Source organism: Loxodonta africana, chromosome 18, assembly GCF_030014295.1.
Source record: "Loxodonta africana isolate mLoxAfr1 chromosome 18, mLoxAfr1.hap2, whole genome shotgun sequence".
NCBI lineage: Eukaryota > Metazoa > Chordata > Mammalia > Proboscidea > Elephantidae > Loxodonta > Loxodonta africana.
Window position 1 is genome coordinate 30,072,016 of NC_087359.1, and position 25,306 is coordinate 30,097,321.

At 44.3% G+C, this 25,306-nt stretch overlaps 1 protein-coding gene across 3 annotated transcripts in view; it reads right to left on the minus strand.

The window, feature by feature from the left end:
- Positions 1-7,017: 7,017 nt before the first annotated feature.
- Positions 7,018-25,306, minus strand: part of ITGB3 (integrin subunit beta 3) — a 53,635-nt gene continuing 35,346 nt past the window's right edge. For all 3 annotated transcript variants that reach the window (XM_064270970.1, XM_064270968.1, XM_064270969.1), the window contains 5 exons: positions 19,544-19,766; positions 18,486-18,586; positions 15,878-15,997; positions 11,212-11,378; positions 7,018-10,064 (listed from right to left, as the gene is read on the minus strand). In XM_064270970.1, coding sequence (XP_064127040.1) covers positions 9,996-10,064; positions 11,212-11,378; positions 15,878-15,997; positions 18,486-18,586; positions 19,544-19,766 — 680 coding nt within the window. In that variant the 3' untranslated portion in view covers positions 7,018-9,995. The remainder of the gene's footprint in view (positions 10,065-11,211; positions 11,379-15,877; positions 15,998-18,485; positions 18,587-19,543; positions 19,767-25,306) is intronic.

Below are 25,306 nucleotides of genomic sequence, written 5' to 3' on the forward strand. Positions count from 1 at the left end.
TGTGCACAGTTACAAGTAGAATAGGTGAACAGATGTAGTTGTGGGAGCTTGTACAAATTCATCTGACTGCTTTACCTTACTTAATGAAATGCAAAGCAAGGTTATCAACTGAGGGTAACAATGGAAGAGGAGGTGCTAGAGGTCTGAAGGGACAGCTGATATAGTCATCTAGGAGAGGATAAAAATAGTTCAGAGGAATCTGATATGATTGCTGGGTAGCCTCAAGGACCCCTTGAGGTTCATGAACATGAATTTAGAGTGAGCCCAATCACACAGCAGCACCAAACCTCATGAACGGTATGAATGGTCCTTAAGGAAACTGTCTAGAATACTTTTCTCTAGCCATGTTCACTGCGGAAATGCTGGCACTTCGTAGGCATAAAGGTGGCTTTAGTCCAGAATTACGATTTAGCTAAGGTAGTAAAATGAACTGAAAAGGAGGCAAGGGAGCTGGGGTAAGTGCAAGGAAGTGGTTTTAATGATTGACCCAGAAACTTAAACTGGGTAGGTGGGTAAGAAATAAGAACAAGAGTGACTGAGGGACACAAAAATGTAGATTGAAGATCCTGGTGGTGTCAAAGCGTTGTTAAGAGTTGGGAGCGAGCCTGAAAGATAAGAATGTGATTGTGGAGGGGGGACATTCGAAACTGAGATAATAGAGTTGCAGTTATTAGTAAAATAACATCAAAGCTACAAAGAAAGGAGTGGTGACCAAAGAAGGTAAAATCACAGCATTACAACAGTGTCAAAAAAGAAAATCTCATACTATTGGGCGTGAAAGAAAAGGAGTTTTATTGAGAAATAATACAGGTTGAGCTGGGCAGTGCTAAGTAAAAATACAAAGCACTCCACTGTCTCTAATGAGTTGGAGGTTTTTATGCATAAAGAACAAAGGAAAGGTAGGCGGTTAATGATTGATTCAGCTTCAGCTTTGGGGTCCTTTGAAATGTAAAGGTCAGCTATTTGGCTGGAGGAGAGGGGCAGTGAGTTTTATCCTCAGGTGAGTGGTGTCATCCAGTTAGGTTACACAGATTCTTCCCAGGAATGAATTGTTTACATTCTGACCTTTTGCTCCCTGGGAATGCATGTTGATCCCGCCATTCCTGTCCTGAGATAAGTGCCTCCATTTTTGAAAATTTTCCTCTGCAACAGCAGTAGCGTTAGAGTGGCAGGAAGCTAGGAGCTGAAGTTTGACTGCAACAAGGATTGGAACAGGATGATACAGTCTGATGATGTGAAACGCAAAACAATGTTTTGAGAATGGGAGGAAGAAAGGTCTGGAAGCAGCTGTCAGAAGCAAGGCTATCTACCCTTCCTGGGGTCCCAGGGGCACTAGTGAAGTAAGAGGAAACAGTCACCGTTAGCCATATCCTGCACTCTGTCCATCCCACTCCCAAACACACTCTCTCCTTCATTCTCCCTTCCACCTTGGTTGTCACCAACTAATTCATCAAAAACTACCAAAGGAAGTGAAGAAATTCAACATGCTTCAATACATCAAAGGAATATTTAAAATCAAAGTACCATGGCTGATTCAATCCATATGTAGATCAAGCGATAATATTTTCACGTTAAAAAAAAAAAAAAAGAACTGCTACCTTTTAGTTAACAGCCAAACTGGTAACCACTACGCTCCATTTTCACTAAAGGGCTTTCCAATTCTTGACAGAATTTTTAAAATTTTGTGATTTAATAGAAATCTGTTAAATTTATCACTCCCAATTATTTTATTTAACAATTATCGAGTCAACATCCACCTCATACAAGAATCTGTGCTGTGGAGATTCCAATAGGCCCTGCCCTTATAAAATGTGTGACTTTTCTGTGAAGAAAATAGGTAGACGTGAAAAAATAAGTAAAATGAAAAGTAAGTGCTCTAATAGTGGTCAAAAGTGTACGCGAAGGAGCCATGAAGCTTCTCAAGCACCCACTTTGACCTCTCCCTTCTAGAATTACGAACATTTCTGAGGCACTACCCGCCCCAGACTCTATCACTTCTCTGGCCCTCTTGACTGTCCCACACAGTCATCTTGCCGTCTCTTTCTGGAACCTTCGTCCATCTTCGTAACTGTTCTACCTCGCCCTGGCACCATGTGGCGGTCTCCTCCTTCAACCTGGGTTGCGATTCCTTCCCACCGCCACAGCAAGTTTCGCCTCCCCACCTCAGTCCCCTGAGGGTCCCGCCACCGCCCCCCTCAGGCTTCTTCCGGCTGTCTCTCGGTCCCTCACTGCCGGCGATCCTCGCCGCTGGCCCCTGAGGCCCCCTGTGGGCTCGACGCTCCCGCTCCGCCGCCTTCCCGGGATCCCGTGCGGCGCGGCCTCGCCCCGGAAGTCACCTGACCAAGCCCGACGCTCCAACACAGCAAACGGTGCCGCGAGAGCGCGGGACCCGGGCCGCAGCTCCTGTCGCTGCCGCAGCCCAGAGGCTCCGGTGCCGCGGGGAGCTGCTGACCTCGCCGCCACTGCGCCGACTGTAGAGCGCTGCGGCCGCACCCTTCGGTCCTCCCGTGTGTCTCACCTCATAAGGGCCTGTGACCTCACGGGCCTCTGGCTGGGTACGGCCAGGTCTTGGACACGAGCAAAGAAGCTCCCCTCCACCCGCTTTACTTCCCGCATCCCTTGCCTCGATTTCGCCCTCCATCCTACACGCTTCCTACTCTTCTTGCAGTTCTGTTCCTTCACTAGTGCGCTGCCCCGCCGTAGTCTGACCGCGCTTCGAGTTTGTCTTCTTTCTTTGAATATTTCCCGCCCTCCTTTCTTTTAAAAGATTGCATCCTTTTTAGTTTCTACTACTTAATAATGAACAGCAGCTCGAAAGCCATTTGTCCCACTATTTTGCTTAAATCTGTTCTAGGATGCCCTCCTGGAAACAAAGCTTCCCTTTGGAAGAGATACTTTTTCTTTGGAAATAAACTTTTCCTTCCCTGCATCCTGCCAATGAAATAACGTTGGTATAAAAATGGCAAGCTCATTTTTCTTGACTTTCCCCATTATTTCCACAGAACATTGTGTAAACCGAACTCGGTGAAATTAATCATTTTTAAGGCTTGTTTACGAACACTCTAAGCTGCTAACCAAAAGGTTGGAGGTTCAAGTAGCACCCAGAGGCACCTTTAAAGAAAGACCATTAATCAGTCGTCAAAGTCAGGTTTTTTTTTTTTTTTTTTAACATGTGATGTAACATATTTACAGGTTCTGAAGATGAGGGCATGGACGTTTTGGGAAGACCATTATTCTCTCTACCACAGCGCTCCTCCAAGAGGTGGCTAGCAATTCCCCTCGCCTTCACTAAATGAACTACTTCTAATGAATTGGAAGCCCTGGTAGCATAGTGGTTAAGAGCTACGACTGCTAACCAAAAGGTTGCCAGTTTGAATCTACCAGGCTTTCCTTGGAAACCGGATGGGGCAGTTCTGCTCTGTCCTGTAGGGTCACTATGAGTCAGAATTGACTCCCCCGCAATGGGTTTGGTTTTCTAATGAATAGAATATGGCAGAAGGATAATATGGCACTTACAAAACTCATAGAAGGCATGGCTTCCTTTTTTTTTTTAATTAATTTTTATTGTGCTTTAAGTGAAAGTTTACAAATCAGGTCAATCTCTCATACAAAAATTTACATACACCTTGCTATACACTAATTGCTCTCTTCCTAATGAGACAGCACAGTCCTTCCCTCCGTTCTCTCTCCTCCTGTCTTGGCTTCCTTCTTGCTCTCTCTTAGATTACTCATTCTGGGGGAAGCCAGCTGACATGTTGTGAGGACACCCAAACAGCCCTATGGAGACATCTAAGTGATGAGAAGTAAAGCTTATTGCCAGTAGCCAGCGCAGAACCAATGTGTTCTGCCAGCAGCCGTGTGAGTAAACTATCTTTCAAGAGGATCCTCCAGCCCCTTTGAGCCTTCAATCAGCTGCCTCCCCAGTCAACAGCATGTCTGCAACCTCATGAATGACACTGAGCCAGAGCCTCCCAGCCAAGCCCTCCCTGAATTCCTGACCACAGAAATGCAAGATGTTTGTTGTTTTAAGCTGCTAAATTGTGGGGTAATTCGTTACGTAGCAACAGATAACTAATACAATTCCGTAGGTCATGTCTTGATTCATGATTGCTGCTTAAGTTCCAGCTACTACCTCTACACACCAGCCTGCTAGAAGAAAAGGGAGAAAAAAAAGGCATACTCCCTCCCTTAAATGACACTTGCTGGAGTTACATGCACCTCATTTATGTATCATTGACTGTGAAATGGACATACAACACCTAGCTGCAAGAGAGGCTAGGAAACATTGTATTTATTTTGGGTGGCCATGTGCCCAACTGCAATTTTTTGGCTGTGGGTGAACCCAAGAAGCATGTTATCACTTAACTTGGAAGATGGATCAAAAGTAAATTTTGATTTTGTGTGGGTGGATATTTGGTTTTCTGAATCTATCAGCCAAGATGTGTTCTTAACATTATAGTTACTGAGCTGACTCACTATAAACTTCTTTCTAGGCCTATGTGAGAAGGGGAAGGAGCCGTGGTGGCACAGTGCTTAAAGCACTTGGCTGCTAACCAAAAGTTCGGTGGTTTGAACCCACCAGCCGCTCTGCATGAGGAAGCCTGCTTCCATAAAGATTCACAGCCTTGGAAACCCTATGGGGCAGTTCTACTCTATCCCATAGTTACTATCAGTTGGAATCAACTTGACAGCAGTGGGTCTGGGTTTTCGTGAGAAAGGAAGAACAGATACTGGGGCACAATTTACAAACTCTGTCACAATAAGGGTCAGGAAAAGCAAAGTCCATCATACACCCATCAACATTTCTTCCTGTTTCTTAAAGTACTTCCATTGGCCACCACAAAATATTTACACTCATCCCACCAACCCCACCAAAGAATCATGTCAATTGTGTATGAGTCACTGGAAAACCCAACTAATAAAAAAACATTAGGTAAAACACAATCACTTGAAAAACTTTTTCCTTATAAAGTTCTTTTCGGGGACTCTGCTAACAAATAATTGACAATGGAGGCTTTCCCTAAAGGCTCTGAAATTCCTTATTCTTCTTAAATACTTACATTTTGTGCACATACTTTGGTGTACTGTCAGAAAATACACAGCTTTTGAAAAATATTTCCCCTATGCAAGGGGTTGGAAGGATATCACTATGACATTAGCAGCTAAATAGAAGGCAAGCGTATTCTTGACTTCTTAGTTTTCCCTTCACATGCAAACAGTCCTTAGGTAACAATGTTGAGTGGAATTTTAAAAATGTATTTGATACGGTTAACCCTGATCATGAGCATTTACGACTGCCTCCTTGTATGCTTTAAGCAAACTAAAACAAATTAGGAAAATATATTTTCGAAAATCTATGGTATTACAAAACCAAACCGAAGTTTTTTTCAACAAATGTTTCTTAAATAGCTTACTTGCAAAGCATACATTATTCCTCTTTTATATCAGTGTTAATACTTAAGTACTATAATTCCCAGGCTATCTGCTTGTACTTGGTCCCAGTGATCATTAGATGGCTCTGTGACTGTAAAACTCAGACTGCAGATGCCAAGAGTTAAAGGATTATTAATGTTGTTTGACATATGGCTTTTCATTTGATTTTCACAGAAAGTCCTCCATTTCAACCAGACATTTAGTCATCAGTTACTACTATGTAAATAAAACACAGTAAATCTCACAAAAGCTCACCATAAAAGGTTCAGTCTGTGATCACATAATTGTTTCATGATGACGTGTGCTGTATTGTGCTCGGAAAATGTATATTATGTAAGGAATTTAAGACTCAAAGGCAAAGATTATGTTATGGGTGTTGTGTAAAGTATTTCAATCCCACACTGTCAGTGCTCAATAAATTTTAAACAGCAAAAAATGAAGTTACAAATAATAAAGTCTTATTCTGGCATCCTATGGGATGATAATGTTAAGATTTCGATTCCATCTTCTGTGAATAAATTCTGCGCGGCCTGGTGCACATTTAAAAAAAAAAAAAAGGTGCCTGCCGAGAATCCTGTTAGCTGTTTCTTCTTCTCCCCACTTCCACCCCCGTAATTCTAACCTATAACTTCTTTTAGGTTTTCATGGAAATTTGTGGCTGTGGGTGAACCCAAGAAGCCCGTGATCACTTAACTTGGAAGACGGATCAAAAGTAAATTTTGATTTTGTGTGAGTAGATATTTGGTTTTCTGACTCTATTAGCCAAGATGTGTTCTTAACCTTATAGTAACTCAGCTGATTTACTATAAACTTCTTTCTAGGCCAGAATACATGCTTTACTCCTGACACCAGTTGTTTTCAAACTTAAGCATCCATCAGAATTATTAGGAGGGCTTACTAAAATAGATTGTTGAACTCCACCCCCAGATTTTCTGATTTAGTAGGTACAGGGTGGGGCCTAAGAATTTTCATTTCCAACAAGTTCTTGGAAATGCTGGTGGTGTAGTGGTTAAGAGCTATGGCTGCTAACCAAAAGGTCGGCAGTTTTCCGCCAGGCACTCCTTGGAAACTATGGGGCAGCTCCCCTCTGTCCTATAGGGTCACTATGAGTCAGAATCGACTCGATGGCAGCAGGTTTTTTAACAAGTTCTCAGGTGATACTGATGCTGCTGGTCCTGGGATCACATTTTGAGACCCACTGCCTTAAATAAAAGTTGATCATTTGAACGATCCTGTAAATGATTTCTTTTACCATTTTATGCTTCCTGCAAACAAAACCTAGGCTGAATTTAACATTCTGTTCTGTGGAAGTGGCACAAATTACTAAATAAACCTCAATTAAAAAAAAAATAACATCTTAAACTCTTAGAACAGTAAAAACCTACTCATTCTTAGAATGCTATTATTAAAATCTAAAGAACAGCTCTAGATTCAGACTAGCTTCAGTTCCTGTAGTGGTCACCACTCTGTAACATTTGGAAACATGCTGTTCTAAAATAATCATTCTGTGAGGCAATCACACTTATCCTTTTCACCCAAAGGAAACAGAAATAACACAGGAAGCACTGGGCAGCCTTCGGCCAATTTTTTTTTTTTTTTTTGGAAGCACTTTTAATTCACTGTTGGACAACTCAAACAGAGGAGATGGTTAGAAAGAAAGACACTTAAGTAATTTCAGCGAGGAATACTTAACAAAGAGAAGTATCTTAAAATTATGGGTGTTCTAGGACTATCTGAGAGGTAAAGAACGGACTCCTTATGTGGCAATTTGTCATCTAGAAGTCAGGAATGTTTAAAGTTTCCCATTATTGTCCATAGACCCTGAGACTGCACATGAACTCCAAAAGAGCTCAGTAAAAATAGCGCATTTGGGCTGTGTTGTCTGTTGCCAAAATACTATTTGTATGTTCCTCCTACGTGACACCAAAACTGACTATGTGCTATCTTACGAGCACATCTACAAGTTGACAAACAGTACTGGTCTTCAGGGCCTTCGAGCCTCATTCCAGAAGCTCAGACAGGATTCCTAGTGATGCTTCCATCCTCCGGATATACTTTCTTCCCCCTCTTTGATGTAGTTTCTTCATATAAATCATCTTGTCTAAAGAAAATGTACCACTACTACTCTAATGAACCCTATTGTCTCAGAAACTAAAGATTATAATTAGGTTCTCAACTTCTTGGATTTGTGATCATCTACACCCTCCCTCATTTATCCCTCTACCGCATCCCCATCCCCTATAAAAACTATAAAAAAAAAAAAAAGCAGCTCAGTCATTTGCCCCGTTCCTAATTCCAAGGCTTATTCTCAGTATTATCAGATGGATACAGAACACAAGTTCCAGCTACTTCTCATGGATTCCTCTTCCCTAATATGTGGATACACATATGTGCAAAGTGAATTAAGAAATCGGAGCTAAGTGGAGATGTAACTGCTAAAAAAGATGGAGGAGGGGTTCTAAGAGATCAAAGGATAAGGCTTTTTCATTGAGAAGGGTGATATAGAATGATATCTGCTCTTGCCAAAGCCAAATTTGAGATCTCCCAACTAAGAAAATAAACAGTATCAACACCCTACAGAATCTTGAGGCTGTATGTTTGATGTCATGGTAAGTTCTTGAATTTTAGAATGCTGTTATTGTTGTTGGGTGTCTTTGAGTCAATTCCAACTCATAGCAACCCATAGAACATAACTGCCCCGTGGGGTTTTCTAAGCTGTAATCTTTACAGGAGCAGATCACCAGGTCTTTCTCCTACAGAGCTCCTGGGTGGGTTGGAACTGCCAACTGGTTGGGTAGCAGCTGAGTGTTTAACCATTCCTCTACCAGGGCTCCTTCTGAATCTTAGAATACTGATACTGAATGAAACCTTTCAAGATCAGCTAGTCCAAGCTGATTTTTCAAACTAGAAAGCTGAGCCCAGGTTTTCTTAAAATTAAATTAATTAATGTTAAAGCCTCCTTAACTGTAATACTGAGATCAGGACTCAGATCTTCTGATCCTCAGACCACTGTTTATAGGTCTTTCACTTTTTCTTGTGGGTGAGGGATACCTCATGATGGAGCTATTGCTAGGAGTAAAAAGAACCACCCATTTTCCTGCTCCTCAGGAAAGGTCTGGCATATCCGTATATCCATCCCCACAGGCTTCCAGGATCAGAAAGCCCTTACAGACCCACTGGCTGGGCAGCAGCTCACTCTGGATGATGCCAGGTAGGAGTGTCCGTATCCAGCCCAAGTCTGTAGTTTTTTATGGTCCCTTTCCTTGTTATCAAATAAAATTACAACAATAATTGTATTTATAAACAAGTGTACTTATATACATGTTCCTTTATATTAAACAAGCTTCATTGTGGTTTCAGGTGCCCCAATGAGAAAATAAAATAAAATGGTACTTGTGGCCTCTCAAAGACTGAGTTAAAATGAGGTTGCCCGGCCCATAGAACAGGCCACACATGCTGACACAACTGGCCCATCATTCCACCCTGGCACTTTTTTCCAGCAGGCTCAGTGACCCACAAGAATGGTTCCTTTACAAGACACCCAAGAGGTAGATAAATGCAGTCAGCCCCATGGATGGATATAGTGCACAGAGGCACAGGGGTGGGTGTGTGGTGGTGCCTTGGACAAAGGGAAGAAGGCTTAAAGGGTTGGGGCCAGACATGTGGCACTAACCATAGCACTCCCCCTTGGTCATGAGAGAAATCCTCAGTACACAGCAAATGTCTACAGCAGTGAGAGTGTGAAAGTAGGAGGTAAGCAGATGGTGCTGGTCTAAGAGTGACACATTTCTAAATGAACCTTCAGGTCCATTCTGGAACTCTCAGTGAGGCAAACCTGAAGGGTTATGACTGTGAACTGGGTGGTGTTGGTCATTCATGACCCCTGGGTGACCCTGCCACCTTCATTCCCAATAAATCAAAGAATTAGGTAGCAAAGACTCCTCTTATAGGCTGAATTGAGGTGATGGCAAAAAGGCACAGGCAGCTCTGATGGTTCAGTTCTCCACTGATTCCTTCAGCCTGAGGGAAGGGAAGGAGACAGGGGTACAGATGACACAACCGGGTACAAAGCCCAGCTGTTCCCACCACAGCTGCTGAGACACAGTCCCAAGAACCATAAACTCATCATCAGGATAGAGCTGAGGCTTGGCATTCCTTCCTCTGGAATGAGGGGCCTCAGCCTAGCCCTTCTCTTCAGGGAGAATGGCCCAACAAGGAAAGCTGGTTTCTCACTGAGGTAATGAAGAACACCTGCTCAGCCATAGCGGTCACCCTCAAGCTAAGCAGGAAGAATCCCTATAGGAGGCATTCTGAGGACAAAGGCTGAGAAGCTCCCCTCATCTGGGATACATCACAAGTTTTAAATTACACATGCCCCCACACACAGCAGTCATACACACACATGCGCAGAAATCCACACTTCCACATACTTACATTCTTCCAACCCACCCCATTCAAGCCCCAAATCCCACCACATAGATACTGTCCTCTGTAAACATGATGGGAGAGATTCCCCCAATCCTGGGATAGACTGATGATAATGATCTGAGGACGACCGCTTGTTATGAATTGCCCCGGTAGGTGATATTGGTGAAGGTCGATGTGGCCTGTTTATACAGTGGGTTGTTGGCCTGAGGAGAGAACAGAAAAGCTTGCAGTGAATTCCTCAAACCTTTCCTGTCCTGAAGGTTTAAATTTCATTTCAAAAGTTTCCCTAAGACACCCTTCTCTGAGATACACCATCAGTGAAACAGCTTAATGCTCATTTTACCCATACATTAGTTCTCAGAATGGGAATGAATAAGGAATAAGGAAAGGTGAGTTAGAATGCCATACTGCCACTATTTAAAAACAAACTTAGCCCAGGGTGGGCAGTGGTGGTTCAGTGGTAGGATTCTCACCTTCTTAAGACCCTTAGGAAAAAACTTTCAGCCTAACCCTGAACCTTCAGGGAGTCAAATAGCCATTTGGAAGGTCCAGAAATAAGTTAAAATGTAAAAGATGTGAAGGAAAATCTAGTAAAACTAAGTATATAGAAGGTTCTCAGTAAATGTCTGTCTGGATTAAACCAGGGTAAACTGGAAATGCAGAAAGTGTAAGAGTACAGTCTGATTTGGGAGCTATCATCTCATTATTTGAGAAAAAAAAAAAAAAGAGGAGAATGAGGTGAAATGCTATACTGCCACTAAGGGGCTGACCCACAAAGGAATTCCTATTTTAACCCAATTTCCTCCCACAATTGGGCAAGTCATTTAATTCCTCTGCTCTGTGCTCAGTTTCCTTATTTGTGAAATGAGAATAATACTGGCCATCACTAGGCTGTTACAGGGATGAAATAAGTTAATACATGAAAAGTATTTGAAACAGTTCCTGACACATGGCAAATACTCAATAAACATTAGCTATTATTATATTTTTTCCAGTTGGTGGTTGAATGCTTTAGACTTAGTGTATAATATGCTATATATTCTCAATGTAAAATTCTCAAGTTTGTCCTGTCTCCCTCAGTTGCAGAACACACGTCTTTTTAATTTCCTCGCAGTGTTCAGAACAGAGCTGGGCACGAGGTGTCCTTAGCCAATACTCAGACGTGACCCTTGGTCATTGTATAGTAGAAATAGAATCGGGGTTTCCAGGAAGCTTAAGGACAAGGGGACAGTCAGGCCATCTTCCAGTTGCCAGAACTGGAAACTACAGTGTTGGCTGAACCTGCCACACTGATCATCTATTGCTTCCAGTTCAGGCTCTGGAATCAGAACTCCCAGCCCAGCCTCTTACTGTGTCCCATTTTGCTCTGGCTCGCTCTTCCTCAAATTTAGCAAACTCCTTCCGGTCGTGGATGGTGATGAGGAGTTTCCAGATGAGCAGAGTAGCAAGGCCGATGAGCAGAATGGCCCCCATCACTGAAAGCAAGACCACCAGGATGTCCGGGCCCTTGGGACAATCTATCAGGAGAGAGCACAGAGGAGGGTGGCTGTGAATGAAACAGGAACCACTTGAACAGACTATGAACAAGGTCTTCTTGACAAAACAATAAAGTACTGGGAAGGTCTCTGAAGGAAACAGGAGTCTTAAAAAAAAAAAAAAAAAATGTGATCGTTAAGACAGCAATAATTTGTCCCAAGTGGTTTAAATCATAGGCTGTGAGTTGGTCACCCCTGGGCTAAGTCCAACCTACTCAGTCTTGGTTCACACAAGTGTTCATTAAAAAAATTTTTTTGATTTTATTGGCAACATTGAATATTGAGATTTTCTCCCCAAATTTCAGGTTTTTCTTCATCATCTCTTTAAAAAAAAGAAAGAAAAGAAGAAGATGTAGAAATACTAAGCCAACATTCCTACATGGCAGCAACTGGCCAGAGCTGAGCAACAGCAGCCCCTTTTAGATGGGACACATGTTCTCTAGTTTTCCACAGTCCTCACCACTCTGTATTTTTTCCCCAAACCAAGGCCAAGTGTGACTTTTGTCATTGTATCTGTGCTACTGTGCACTTTGGAGCCGGACAGCCTGGGTTTGAATCCTGGGTTCCCACTTGTCTTTTTTTTGAGGGGGGAGGGGGCTTTCATTTTTCTTTAGGTAAAAGTTTAGAGGTCAAGTTAGTTTCTCATACAAAAATGTACACCCATATTGTTATGTGACACTAGTTGCAATCCCTATAATGGGACAGCACACTCCTCCTTTCTACCCTGGGTTTCCCGTGTCCATCCAACCAGGTCCTGTCCCTTCCTGCCTTATCTTGCCTCTGGACAGAAGCCGCCCGTTTGGTCTCATGTATCTCCTTGAACTAAGAAGCATGTTCTTCATGAGTATTATTTTGTTTTACAGTCCAGTCTAAGCTTTGCCTCCCACTCACATTTCTATGTGACCGTGGGTAAATTCTTTAACCTTTCTGGGTGTGTGTTTCCTGTTTCTCCATCATTAAAACAGAGAAAATTATAGCACTGACCTTAAAAACTTGTTATAAGAAATAATCAGGTTAATGTATTTTAAAAACTCAGATGAGTGCCTGGCATGGGGTACCATTACTACTATTGTTATTATGCCCAGTTGTTTTCACACATTTGTCTTCCTAACCCTGTAGGCATTTGTATTTGTTAACCTAGTTCAGATATTTACATCCCTAAGTCCTGGGAACCCAGTGAACTTTTTAACATCTTTAGAGACCAAGAGGCCAAGACGATATTTTGGATTATTTCCCAAAATATTTAGTCATCTACAATCTAACTTTATTGAGAGCCAACTTTCTGTTCAAGTCCGGACAACAACCTAGACAGACAGATGTGCCTCACCCTTGTAAGGGACAAGCCTGAGTATGCTCATCATTTAGAGCTCTGCTTCCCATAAGCCACAGGTATCTGATGGTGACTTCACTCAGGTAATTCCTCAGGTGTTACATAACTAGGTATTTGCATATGTGGGTATGGATAAGTCTGGAAAGGGGGCCACACCCACTTACTACACCATCTTCTGCCTTTTTCCCTAAACATACATCCTGTACACCACACACTATGCTAAAACTACCACTACCACAAACCCGAGCTGGCTATTGCCCAACCCACCAAATTACAACCTCTGTCTACAATTAAAGAAGTGTCTGGAGAAAGGCTATAAGGTTCCACAGTCTCAGTTCCCAGGAATGGAATGCCCGAATTCTGGGAAAAGCAATTATGAATTCTCTGGCAGATTGAGGTAGGAATGACCCTTAAACCCTCAAGGCGAAATCCCTCAAACTCTGCGAGTTAGTTGGACAGGACAGGTAGAATGCCATGAAGTCTTCAGCGAAAATATAAATATATATCTGTTAACCATCTGTCCTGAAAGAAGTGGACAAAGGCTTTCTGGAAGCAGAAGACAAGATCAGGTGGTCTCTGGAGGGCCCTACCAGCTACAGTGGTGAGGACCCATAAAGGGTGACCCAGGGTCAATGAAGTCTGGGTAGGGTTGGAAGATTTACCAAACAAAAGTACAGGACAACCAATTAAATTTCCATTTCAGATAAACAACAAATAACTTTTTAGTATAAGTATGTACCAAATATTGCATGGGGCATACTGTATTTTATCTGGTAACACTATCTGGGAGTAATGATGGCCCATCTCAGGATAGCCCATTCCACATGGGCTAAAGCTCTGCTTGGCCAATGCCAACCCCTTTGGCAATACTCTTTGTACTGCCCTGCAGTGGCTTAACCCTTCAAAGAGAGCATTTGCAAGGATATGAGTTGGGGAAGGGAAGGGGAATAATTTCTTCCCATGCTCTGGGACCTCTGGAAATGGTTGACAGGGAGGAGAAGGAAAGCAAAGCCTGGAAGAACAAGGCAGCAAGATATAAAATATGAGACTCTAGATCTCTGGTCCCTCTCCTGATGTTGAGGGAGGGGTCTACTGAGGATGAGCCAGAAAAGTTAACCACCCAGGGGTTATTTGTACCAACCCAGGTTATTATCACCTTTGTCCCTCACATCTTCAGATTCAGAGATTCAGTCTAAGAATATGAAGGCAAATGATTTTTGTAAGTGATCCAGTAGGATCACCAGCAAAGATTGTTATAGCAAAGAGGTGAAGTAACGTTAAATCCGAAAGAAAAGACATACTGCCCTTCTGAAACTAGAAGGGACAATAGTATAGACAGTATAGGTGTGGGAAAATCTGTGAGATGTAGTACAAGTAGGAAACTGTGGGGAGTTATGGTCAAACTAATCCACATCAGCTCCCCCCACAGATACATACCCAGACTCATCCCTTGCCCCTTCCGCATATCAACTTTCCCTTGAGTCACTAAATAAAATTAAGATGATTCTCTTTACCTTCCTTCTCCATTATAAGTGGTAAGGCCTCTTCGAAGGGTAGATGAGCAATATTCCAGAGAGGGACACAACACTCTCCTCTCCCCAAGACAACAGCCAATACCCTAGGTGACATGGCTATAACAGCCCTTCCTCAAGCAGCCAAAATTCTCCTAACAAATTCCAAGATGAATTAAGCCCACCTGTTCTCAAAAAATAATTAGCCCTTGCTCTGACAGGGATCACAGTAGAGGATCCCAGACACAGCTGGAGAAAAACATAGAACAAAATTCTAACTTACATAAAAAGACCAGACTTACTAGCCTGACAGAGACTGGGGAAACCCTGAGAGTATGGCCCCCAGACAACCTTTTAGCTCAGTAATGAAGTCACTCCCGAGGTTCACCCTCAGCCAAAGATTAGACAAGCCCACAAAACAAAAGGAGACCAAAGAGGCATACCAGCCCAGGAGCATGGACTAGAAGGCAGGAGGGGACAGAAAAGCTGGTAATAGGAAACTCAAGGTCGAGAAAGGAGCGTGTTGACATGTCATGGGGTTGTTAAGTAATATCATAAAACAATATGTGCACTGTTTAATGAGAAACTGGTTTGTTCTGTAAACCTTCATCTAAAGTACAATAAACAAAAAGATTACAACCTAAAAAATAATAATAATTAGTCCGATTAAATTATTCCAAAACTAGTTATTAAATGTCTTCTCTATAGAAGACTGAGCTAAGCATGAAGATATAACAATAAGACAGTGCAAAGACCTCATACCACCGAGAGAGATGAGCCGAGAACAGAGCGTGTCCTTTGGATCTGGTGTCCCTGCGTTGAGAAACTACTAGACCAGGGGAAGATTGATGACAATGACCTTCCCCCAGAACCGACAAAGAGAAAAACCATTCCCCTGGAGCTGGTGCCCTGAATATGGACTTCTAGCCTCCTAGACTGTGAGAAGATAAATTTCCATTTGTTAAGGCCATCCACTTGTGGTATGTCTGTTGTAGTAACTAAGACAATATCTTAATCTGTTGTCTAGGGGAAAGAAAGGAAACGAAGGTGGTAAGGGGAAGCAAGCAAATCCATGCTAGATTGTGACAAATCTGTAGTTGGTCTGAGGTACAATGGGCTCCCCCTGCTTCCAGAGGGTGTTGAAAGCAAGTGCTATCTTTTCAGTGTTCAGAGTAGCCTTGGGTAAGTGCCACAAACCCATCACCATGTCTTGTGATGAACCTGGTAAGATGATCAACGCCTCAAACCATCAGGCCTTTATCTAAAGCAGCAGGCATGCTGCTCTTGACAACCATCTCACTTTTAATAGAGCAGATACCTTATGTATAAAAGTTGTAGAACTTAAATTCCTTACTTCCTGACATGATCACCTCAAAAATGCCATAGTATAGTTTGCCCCTTGATGAGATCCATTCCCACCTTCTTCCTCTACCTTCTCTCCATCTTGTTTTTCTGTCTTCTCAGTTAGCAAGTCACTTTCTTGCCAATACTTATATTTACATATGACCCCTTATCTACTCCACAGGCCCTAACTTTTCACTTGCAAGGTCAGGCTTAACCTGGCAGTGTAAACAGGTGATGGGAGGAAATTACTGCTGAACATTGCTCCCCCTTTCCCTGAGCCCTCAGGGTTCACACACCTGGTTCTTCCACCACATAGAGGATGGACTTTCCACTGGAGTCTTCATAATACTGGAATCTGACCACGCAGTCATCCTCATTCTTGTAGGTACAATTCACTGCATCCTTTCCAGTGTCCTCTGGGTTGGGGGGGCGGGCGGTTGTGGAGAAATAAAAAATGAGTCAATTCCTGGGAAATGGGCTCACCCTCCACCAAAACCTCACTCGTGAGATTTATGGAAGTCTATGTGGCAGAAAACCCTATGCTTAATGTTAGGAAAGAAGCCTAGATTTCAGATGGCTGTCACGCCTGGCAATTGCTTCTAGACGACCCTCACTGGCGGATTTTGCCCCTCACAGACCCATTTTGGTTCCCCTTCCTTCCTCTGGAAGGAACATGACATAATATGTTCAAATGGGTTCAGGGTCCATCTCTAATACCTACCAGCTGTGTGATCTTGGGTAAATTATTTTACCTCACCAAGTCTCTCTTCATCTATAAAAGGAAAACAATACCCCCACCTCACCAGGTTATGGAAAGAATTAAACAGTAAAAACACACTGAGGTATTGCCTTTCCTCTCTTACCTTTCTCACCTCGCTCAATGATTCTCAATAGTATCCATACTCAAGTTTATATTTCTTCCATTTCTGCTTCTAACCCAGTGTACCTCTCCAGAGTTGTCTTCTCTCTGACTCCTACCATGTTTTCTAGGCTTCATCCTTTCTAATTCTAAAACTTTTTATGCTGCCAGTGAAACTATGGGTTACCCTCTACCAGGTAGCTCTACTATGCCTTGCACTGATGAATCCAGATGGGTACCAAGGTCACACAACAAATAAGAGATGGAACAGGGTTAGAACATGAGTCTCAAAGTACATCCTACAGGCCTGAACTCCCTAAGCCAACTGAGTATTGCTTACAATACTCAGTAATCCAATGGTATTACGGTACAGTGGAAAGAGTAAGAACTTAAGGATCTAGTTCTGATCTTGGAGCCCTGGTGGCGCAGTGGGGTTAAGAGGTCGACTGCTAACCAGGAGGCTGGCAGTTCGAATCTACCAGTTGTTCCTTGGAAACCCTATGGGGCAGGTCTACTCTGTCCTATAGGGTTGCTATGAGTGAGAATCCGCTTGACAGCAACGGGTTTGGTTTGGTTTTTTTAGTTCTGATCTAACTCACTACTTCCTTGCTTGAGCAAGTTACTTAACTTTCCTGAGCTTCAATTTCCTCATCTGCAAAATGAAGATAACAATAATACTACGGTTCTGCTCCATTAAGTTATTGGGAGAGAAGTAAGATAATGTGTATGGAAGATACACATTATCTAATTAAGTATCTTTATGAAAGATACTTGTAAAAGTTATAAAATTCCATACAGATAAGCAATTACTATTATGATTATTGTGGAGCAGGGGGGCAGGAGAAATGTTTATCAACTCGCTTGTAGCACCTACCTCGGCTAGATCATAAAAATACTTCAACATCTTAGCAGCCTCTCCACTCTGAGCTAATGATAGTAAGCCCAGTCCCTTCCAGAGGACAAAATGCCCTTTCAAATTCTATGCTCAAATGGCTACCCTCGCCCCAGTTCCACTTCTGATATTAGCCAAAGGATCCAGAGATCTGAATCTTTTTCATAAAACCCCCACCCAGCAGGTGACTGGCTGGCTGTGTCTTATTGTGGCTATCACTGAAAACTGTTTCCTGCCTTTGTGAAAGACTGCTATCTTTGGTAAGATTGCCATCTCCCTGACATCACCCAATACTCAGCTAACCCAGATAACAATACCAGATGTGCTGACAGCAGCAAAGACCATCTCCTTGAAAATCAAGATGAAACCAAATCTACTGCCATCAAGTCAATTCCAACTCATAGCAACCCCATAGGGTTTCAAAGGCTGTAAATCTCCATGAAAGCGACTGCCACATCTTTCTCCTGCAGAGCCCACTGGTGGTCTCAAACCACCGACTTTTCAGTTAGCAGTCGATTGCCTTAGGCACTGCCACACCAGGGTTCCTTCAAGATGAAATACAGACCAAAAAAGTTCAGCCGAGAGTTTTACTCCCCATTGTTTGTATTTCTGTCTTGTTCCAGGAGGACGTCTAGACAGCCAGAAGAGCTTTAGAATACAGATTTTGGTGACAAATCCCTAAGAATGGAGGTTTTGTTCCAAACCAGCAAACCTATATGCCTGAGCATTGCTTAACCGCAAAGGAGTGCTTATTATTGTTTTTGGCCTACTAAGTTCAGGCAATGACCGTCATGGGCAACCACCTCCCAGCTCTATGCCTCAGTTTCTTCATCTGTTAGATGAGGGTGCGTTATCTTGGGAAGTGGGACTAGCTTGCCTGATTTATACATACTTTAGAAGTTATCTGCAAGGTCTTGCTGAGTCTGTGGGCTCTGGAAGCAAAAAGGGGAAGGACTGCCGAACAGTAGGGGTACAAGAGGGCTTTCAGGGAAGTCAGGTTTTATTAAGGGCCTACTGTACATCAGGCCTGCACAAAATTCCTGTGAGGCAAAAATTATTATTCCATTTTACATGACAGTTGAAGAGGTTCTGTAATTAGATCGGAAAACTCTGGAATCTGGGAGTGTGGGACTCTAAGTCACCGTACACTTACTAAGCTCCTTCACAAGTTCAATTTCATCACGGCAGTAACGATTACAGGTGTTTTCCTCGTGTAGCTCTCCCCGGTCAAACTTCTTACACTCCACACACTGCCTAAAGGAGACAGGAGGCAGGGATGAAGGCAGGAGAGGTACAAACCTACGTGTATTCCAGTCCAGCTCTGGCCTCCCTAAGCCATTAGGCAAACTGCTTCACCTCAGTTAACAAAAAAATCCGTAAGACAGTCCTGGAGGCCCACATAGTCAGTTCTGGAATTCAGGGGTAGAAGTGCGCTCCTCATGCATAGGCAGGGCCTGGCAGCCGCAGGGCCTGGCAGCCAAAGGCCCCACAGCCCCCTTCATTAAACTTCCTAACATCCCATCCAGGGCTGTGACAGAAGGGTGAACACTATGCCAGTACTAGCAGCTTAACGTCGCAACTGGTTACATAATTTGGTGGCCCAATACAAAATGGAAATGTGGGGTTCCTTGTTCAAAAGTTGCTAAGAATTTCGAGGGAGCGATAGCAGAGCATTAAACCGGGTAGGGAGCTCCTGTACGCACAGGGCCCTGCGTGACTGCATAGGCCACATGCCCATGAAGCCAGTTCTGCTTAAAGTGGTAAGAGCAATGGCAGTGCTATGGACTTGTGCTGACAGGGCCTTCATCTGACCCCGAGTGGGACTGCACTGGTGAAATTTCCTTGTTTCTCACAGTGTCCAGTCCCATGCCTCTCACAGAATCAGAATATCAGCACTGGAATGTCCTATCGAAGTTATCTGGTTTAGCCTTTCTCCCAGCTCAGAGGATTCAGGATGCCACCCTGTAGAGAAACTCCTCTACATAGAGAAACTCCAGTTTCTCCAACTGGAGTCCAGCTGGTACTACTTTGGCCCCTCCCTGCTGGCCCCACCCCCAAATTCCCCAAAGCTTTCACCTGGAAAGTAGGGAACTAGCCACGTGGCTGGGTCAGACTCCTCTCCCTAAAGATCTAGTGAGTAAGAGACAAAACCTGGAGAGTTGGGGTTGAACCCTGACCCACCTCCCAACTCTCTCCAAGCTGCCCACTCACTTCTTAAAGGTGCAGGCATCAGGGCAGGTGGGGCACTTCTCACAGGTGTCCCCGTAGGAGCCTGGCTGGGTGCAGACGCAGCTGCCGCATTCGCATTTGCCACGGCCACTGCACAGCAGCCCATTGCTGGACATGCAGGTGTCGGTGCGTGTGGTACAGTTGCAGTAGTAGCCGGTCCAGTCGGAGTCACAGAGGCAGTCCCCACAGCTGCACTGGCCATGACCTGAAAGCACACGGCCCAAGCGGGCGGGCCAGCTGGTGACGCCCCCACCCCCAGGGCAGCAGGGGCTGCAAATAGCCACCTCATTCTCCTACCAGATTATGTGCCACATAGTTGGCTCACTCTCAAGGGTAGGCCTACCCATTGGGAATAAACAGCTCTCTAGGTGCCCTCAAGGTATGGCAGGTGCTGGTCTGAGTTATGGTGAAGGAAAGGCGTCTCAAGAGCTAAGCCTTTGTGTATATCAGAGTCAAACTGTGCTCCAGAGTTTATAATGACTGATTTTTCAGAAGTAGATCGCCAGGCCTTACTTTCAAAGCACCTCTGGGTGCATGCCAACGCCAACCTTTTGGTTAGCAGCCAAGCGCATTAACTGTTTGCACTATCCAGGGACTCTGGGAGTGGGGGGGTTAGACTGCTTAAATGCACGCATTAACTCACAATGTCATATGCCCCTAATAGTCATTTAAAAAGCCTGAGTCACCATGAGTCAGAATCAACTCAACAGCAACAGATTTGGTTTTTTTCAGACTAAAAATTGGCTCCTAAACCCCTGCAGAAAGGTGACTCATTCTCCAGCACTCTGAATCAGGAAGGAGTGGATGAATAATAAAAATCTGATTGTTAATCAGAGGAAAGGCAGTGGGCAAGGAAGGAAGTAACCTGAATTGGTCTGGAAACCACACCACTGTGTGAGCAAAAGGGCCCAGGGGCAGTGCAGGAAAGAGATGATACACAGGCCAGGCTCAAAAAGCAACTAGCCAGTTCCTGCTGCTCCCTCAGGCCCCCAGCGGATCCAACTAGTGCCTCTTGGGCACTGTGAATCCCTCTGCCAGTCACCCCAGCACCATCCTCTGGTAACCACAATGGCATTCAAGACTCTGACACCTTTTTGCTGCCTTGGAAAGAAATGTCTGTCCCCAGGAAGGATGGGAAACACAACCAGCTGCCAAGACATTTTGGAGAGCAGGGGTGTTGGGCTAACAAGGGATGGGGAAAGAAAGGTCTGTTGTCTTAGGTTGGGTTGTCCAGAAGTACAGTTTGAGGCAAGGATTCTTGTTTAAGTGATTTGCTGGGGAAGTGGAAGGGAGAAAGGAGGCAAGCAGGATAGAGCAGGAGTTAAAAGCTGGCAGAAATGTGGCCTCAGCCAGAGACTCACTTCAGCTAATCCCACAGTGGGCTCTGTAGCATGAGCAGCATCACAGAGCTAGTCCCACCTTGAGCCTTTAGTAGCATTTTAGCCATCAGTCAGAAGTCCCTAGCTGACACAAATGGTTAATCGCTGGACTACTACCCAAAAGGTTGAAGGTTCAAACCCACCCAGAGGCTCCTTGGAAGACAGACCTGGAAAACTGCTTCTGAAAGGTGACAGCCTTGAAAACCCACTGGAATGGTTCTACTCTGCACACATGGAATTGCCATGAGTCGGAATCAACTCGACAGCAACTAAGAACAACCCATCAGTCATTGGCCAACATGTGGGCACTAGGCACTACCTGTCAGCTGAGGCCAATTCTGCATAGAAGGGGCAGCTGTGAGCTATCAGCAGCGAACCCTCACAGTAGCTGAGGGATGTCTGTGCCATCCAGTGTCATAGGACTGGCACTCCTTCAGCAAAAGGGAGGCTGAGCCTGGGTCTGCAGGAAGGTCAGAGGAAGCGGGTAAGAAATTAAGAGTGGGCCCACAGAAAGAGGCCCCAGATAAATAAGGCATTACTGAAAAAGAAGAACAAAGTGGGAGGCCTTACTTTACCTGATTTTAGAACCTATTATACAGCCACAGTAGTCAAAACAGCCTGGTACTGGTACAACAACAGATACATGGACCAATGGAACAGAACTGAGAATCCAGACATAAATGCATCCACATATGAGCAGTTGATATTTGACAAAGGCCCCAAAACAGTTAAATGGGGAGAAGACAGTCTTTTTAGCAAATGGTGCTAGCATAACTGGATATCCATCTGCAGAAAAATGAAACAAGACCCATACCTCAACTCCATGCACAAAAACATTCAAAATGGATCAAAGACCTAAATATAAAATCTAAAACGATAAAGATCATGGAAGAAAAAATAGGGACAACTTTAGGAGCCCTAATACATGGCATAAACAGTATAGAAAACATTATAAAGAACACAGAAGAAAAACTAGATAACAGAGAGCTCCTAAAAATCAAACACTTACGCTCATCCAAAGACTTCACCAAAAGAGTAAAAAGACTACCTACAGACTGGGAAACAGTTTTTAGCTATGACATTTCTGATCAGCACCTGATCTCTAAAATCTACATGATACTGCAAAAACTCAACTACAAAAAGACAAATAACCCTATGAAAAAATGGGCAAAAGATATGAATAGACACTTCACTAAAGAAGACATTCAGGTAGCTAACAGATACATGAGGAAATGTTCATGATCATTAGCCATTAGAGAAATGCAGATCAAAACTACAATGAGATTTCATCTCACTCCAACAAGGCTGGCATTAATCCAAAAAACACAAAATAATAAATGTTGGAGAGGCTGTGGAGAGACTGGAACACTTCTACACTGCTGGCGGGAATGTCAAATGGTACAACCACTTTGGAAATCGATTTGGCACTTCCTTAAAAAGTTAGAAAGAGAACTACTGTACGATCCAGCAATCCCACTCCTTGGAATATGTCCTAGAGAAACAAGAGCCTTTACACAAACAGATATATGCACACCCATGTTTATTGCAGCACTGTTTACAATAGCAAAAAGATGGAAGCAACCAAGATGCCCATCAAAAGGATGAATGGATAAATAATTTATGGTATATTCACACAATGGAATACTACGCATCGATAAAGAACAGTGATGAATCTGTGAAACATTTCATAACATGGAGGAACCTGGAAGGCATTATGCTGAGTGAAATTAGTCAGTTGCAAAAGGACAAATATTGTATAAGTCCACTATTATAAGAACTTGAGAAAGAGTTTAAACTTAGAAGAAAACATTCTTTTGTGGTTACAAGAGGGGGGAGGGAGGGAGGGTGGGAGAGGGGTATTCACTAGATAGTAGATAAGAACTACTTTAGGTGAAGGGAAAGACAGCACACAATACAGGGGAGGTCAGCACAATTGGACTAAACCAAAAGCAAAGAAGTTTCCTGAATAAACTGAATGCTTCGAAGGCCAGCATAGCAGGGGCAGGGGTCTGGGGACCATGGGTTCAGGGGACATCTAAGTCAATTGGCATAATAAGAGCTATTAACAAAAGATTCTGCATCCCACTTTGAAGAGTGGTGTCTGGGGTCTTAAACGCTAGCAAGCAGCCATCTAAGATGCATCAATTGGTCTCAACCCACCTGGATCAAAGGAGAATGAAGGACACAAGGCGATTACGAGCCCAAGAGACAGAAAGGGCTCCATGAACCAGAGACTACATCATCCTGAGACCAGAAGAACTAGATGGTGCCTGGCTACAACCGAGGACTGCCCTGACAGGTAACACAACAGAGAACCCCTGAGGGAGCAGGAGAGCAGTGGGATGCAGACCCCAAATTCTCGTAAGACCAAACTTAATGGTCTGACTGAGACTGGAAGGACCCTGGTGGTCACGGCCCCCAGACCTTCTGTTGGCCCAGGACAGGAACCATTCCTGAAGCCAACTCTTCAGACATGGATTGGACTGGACAATGGGTTGGAGAGGGATGCTGGTGAGGAGTGAGCTTCTTGGATCAGGTGGACACTTGAGACTATGTTGGCATCTCCTGCCTGGAGGGGAGATGAGAGGGTGAAGAGGGTTAGAAGCTGGCGAAAAGGACACGAAAAGAGAGAGTGGAGGGAGACAGCAGGCTGTCTCATTAGGGGGAGAGTAATCGGGAGTGTGTAGCAAGGCGTATATGGGTTTTTGTGTGAGAGACTGACTTGACTTGTAAACCTTCACTTAAAGAATAAAAATTATTTAAAGAAAAAAAAAAAAAAGAGCGGACCCCACGGTGTCTAGTACACCCTGCCTTTGGCCATGGCTCACAGAGAGGGAAAGGTCAATACCACAGAGGGCTGGTAGCACTCAGAGGCCTCAGCCTCCTCAGGAACCCTTGTCCCATAGTATTTCCTTTGTGAAGCTAAACAAAGTAGCCTCTGAGAAGAAGACTGCCAGGCCAGCCAGGGAGTGAGGTCAGGAAGTGAGGTCAGCAGGCTGACCCTAAGCCTTGACAGAGTCCGCCCTTAAAGCAAGCCACAGTGTGGTAGTGTCACAGAACTGGCGCTCCTCCAGCAAAAGGGAGGCTGAGCCTGGGTCTGCAAGGAAGTCAGAAGAGCTGGGTAAGAAATGAAGAAAAAGAATATGAGAAAGGGGAGAAAGAAGAAGAGAACTGAGGAAGTAAAGGGAAAGGAGAGAGGGAGGCAGAGCAGGCTTCTTAAATCAGAGGGAATGCAATCATTCTCCCTGTGCAGCTAGGCCTTCTGAGCTCTGACATGCCACTCCACACCTCTCCTTTATAAGCCAATTCTTCCTTGAGATTTACCAGACATCCCCTCTCATCCGTAAAGCCTCCCAGTCCTCTCCTGTCCGCAATAGGCCTCTCTCCAGTGGATTCCTAAAACTCTCCCTGAGGACACCTCACTTCTGGAACCAGTAGATTCTGCCTTGTGTTGTGAATCATCCTTAGATAAATTAAAGGGTTGTTGCTGTTGGTTGCCTTCCAGTTGATTCCAATCAGGGCTTCGAAACGGCTAGTTCTGGTTCAAACCCCTGCTGAGAATTTGCATTCCCACCCCCAGTTATACTGAATCAGAATATACATTTTATAATAATAAATTTTGAGAACCACTGCTCTACTAGTGGTTCTCAGAATTGGTCCCTACGGTGCTCTCGGGGAACATTTAGCTCAATTGGCCAATACATCGCACTCCACCTCATAAGCCCCCACTTGCGGCAAAGGGCAGATCACAGAGCCAGCAGCTCTGGGCAGGGACGATGACAAGCTGGGCTGTAAGCTCCTAGATGTCAGGAATCATGACCTCCTGTTCATCCACAATGACCTAGTGCCCTAGTGCCTGGCTCAGAGCAGGAGCTCAAGGAGTGTGTGTCCCCAGGTGCCTGTCACTGGAGGATGTGATGAAAGCTCCACAGGGCCCAGAACTCACACCAGCTGGGCACCAACACCTCTGGAGCAGCTGCCTGGGGTTTCCTCATGAGTTAGGCTGGAGGACACTGAAGACAAGCAGTTGTTGCACTGCCAGGAGGCAGGAACCAGGGCTGCTCACCCGGGTAGCTTTGTTTCGTGGCTTCGATGGGGCTGGCAGCCAAAGGAAACACTCTGGCCAGGCTCCCTCCCATAGTGCCTCACACCAGACCAGGCCAGGGAGGGGAGCTGGACTCCCTTCATCCCCGGGACCTCTTCTCCTAGGGCAACCCTCTTTCTCCCCCTTAGTCCCAGCCCTCTCCCCATGAGTCTCCTACCTCAAACTTAGCCATTTCTTTGGTACTTACGGCATAAATACTGTTCAGTGTTGAAATGTACTGAAATTTACTGCTGCTGTATGTGTACATCTGTGTGTACCCGA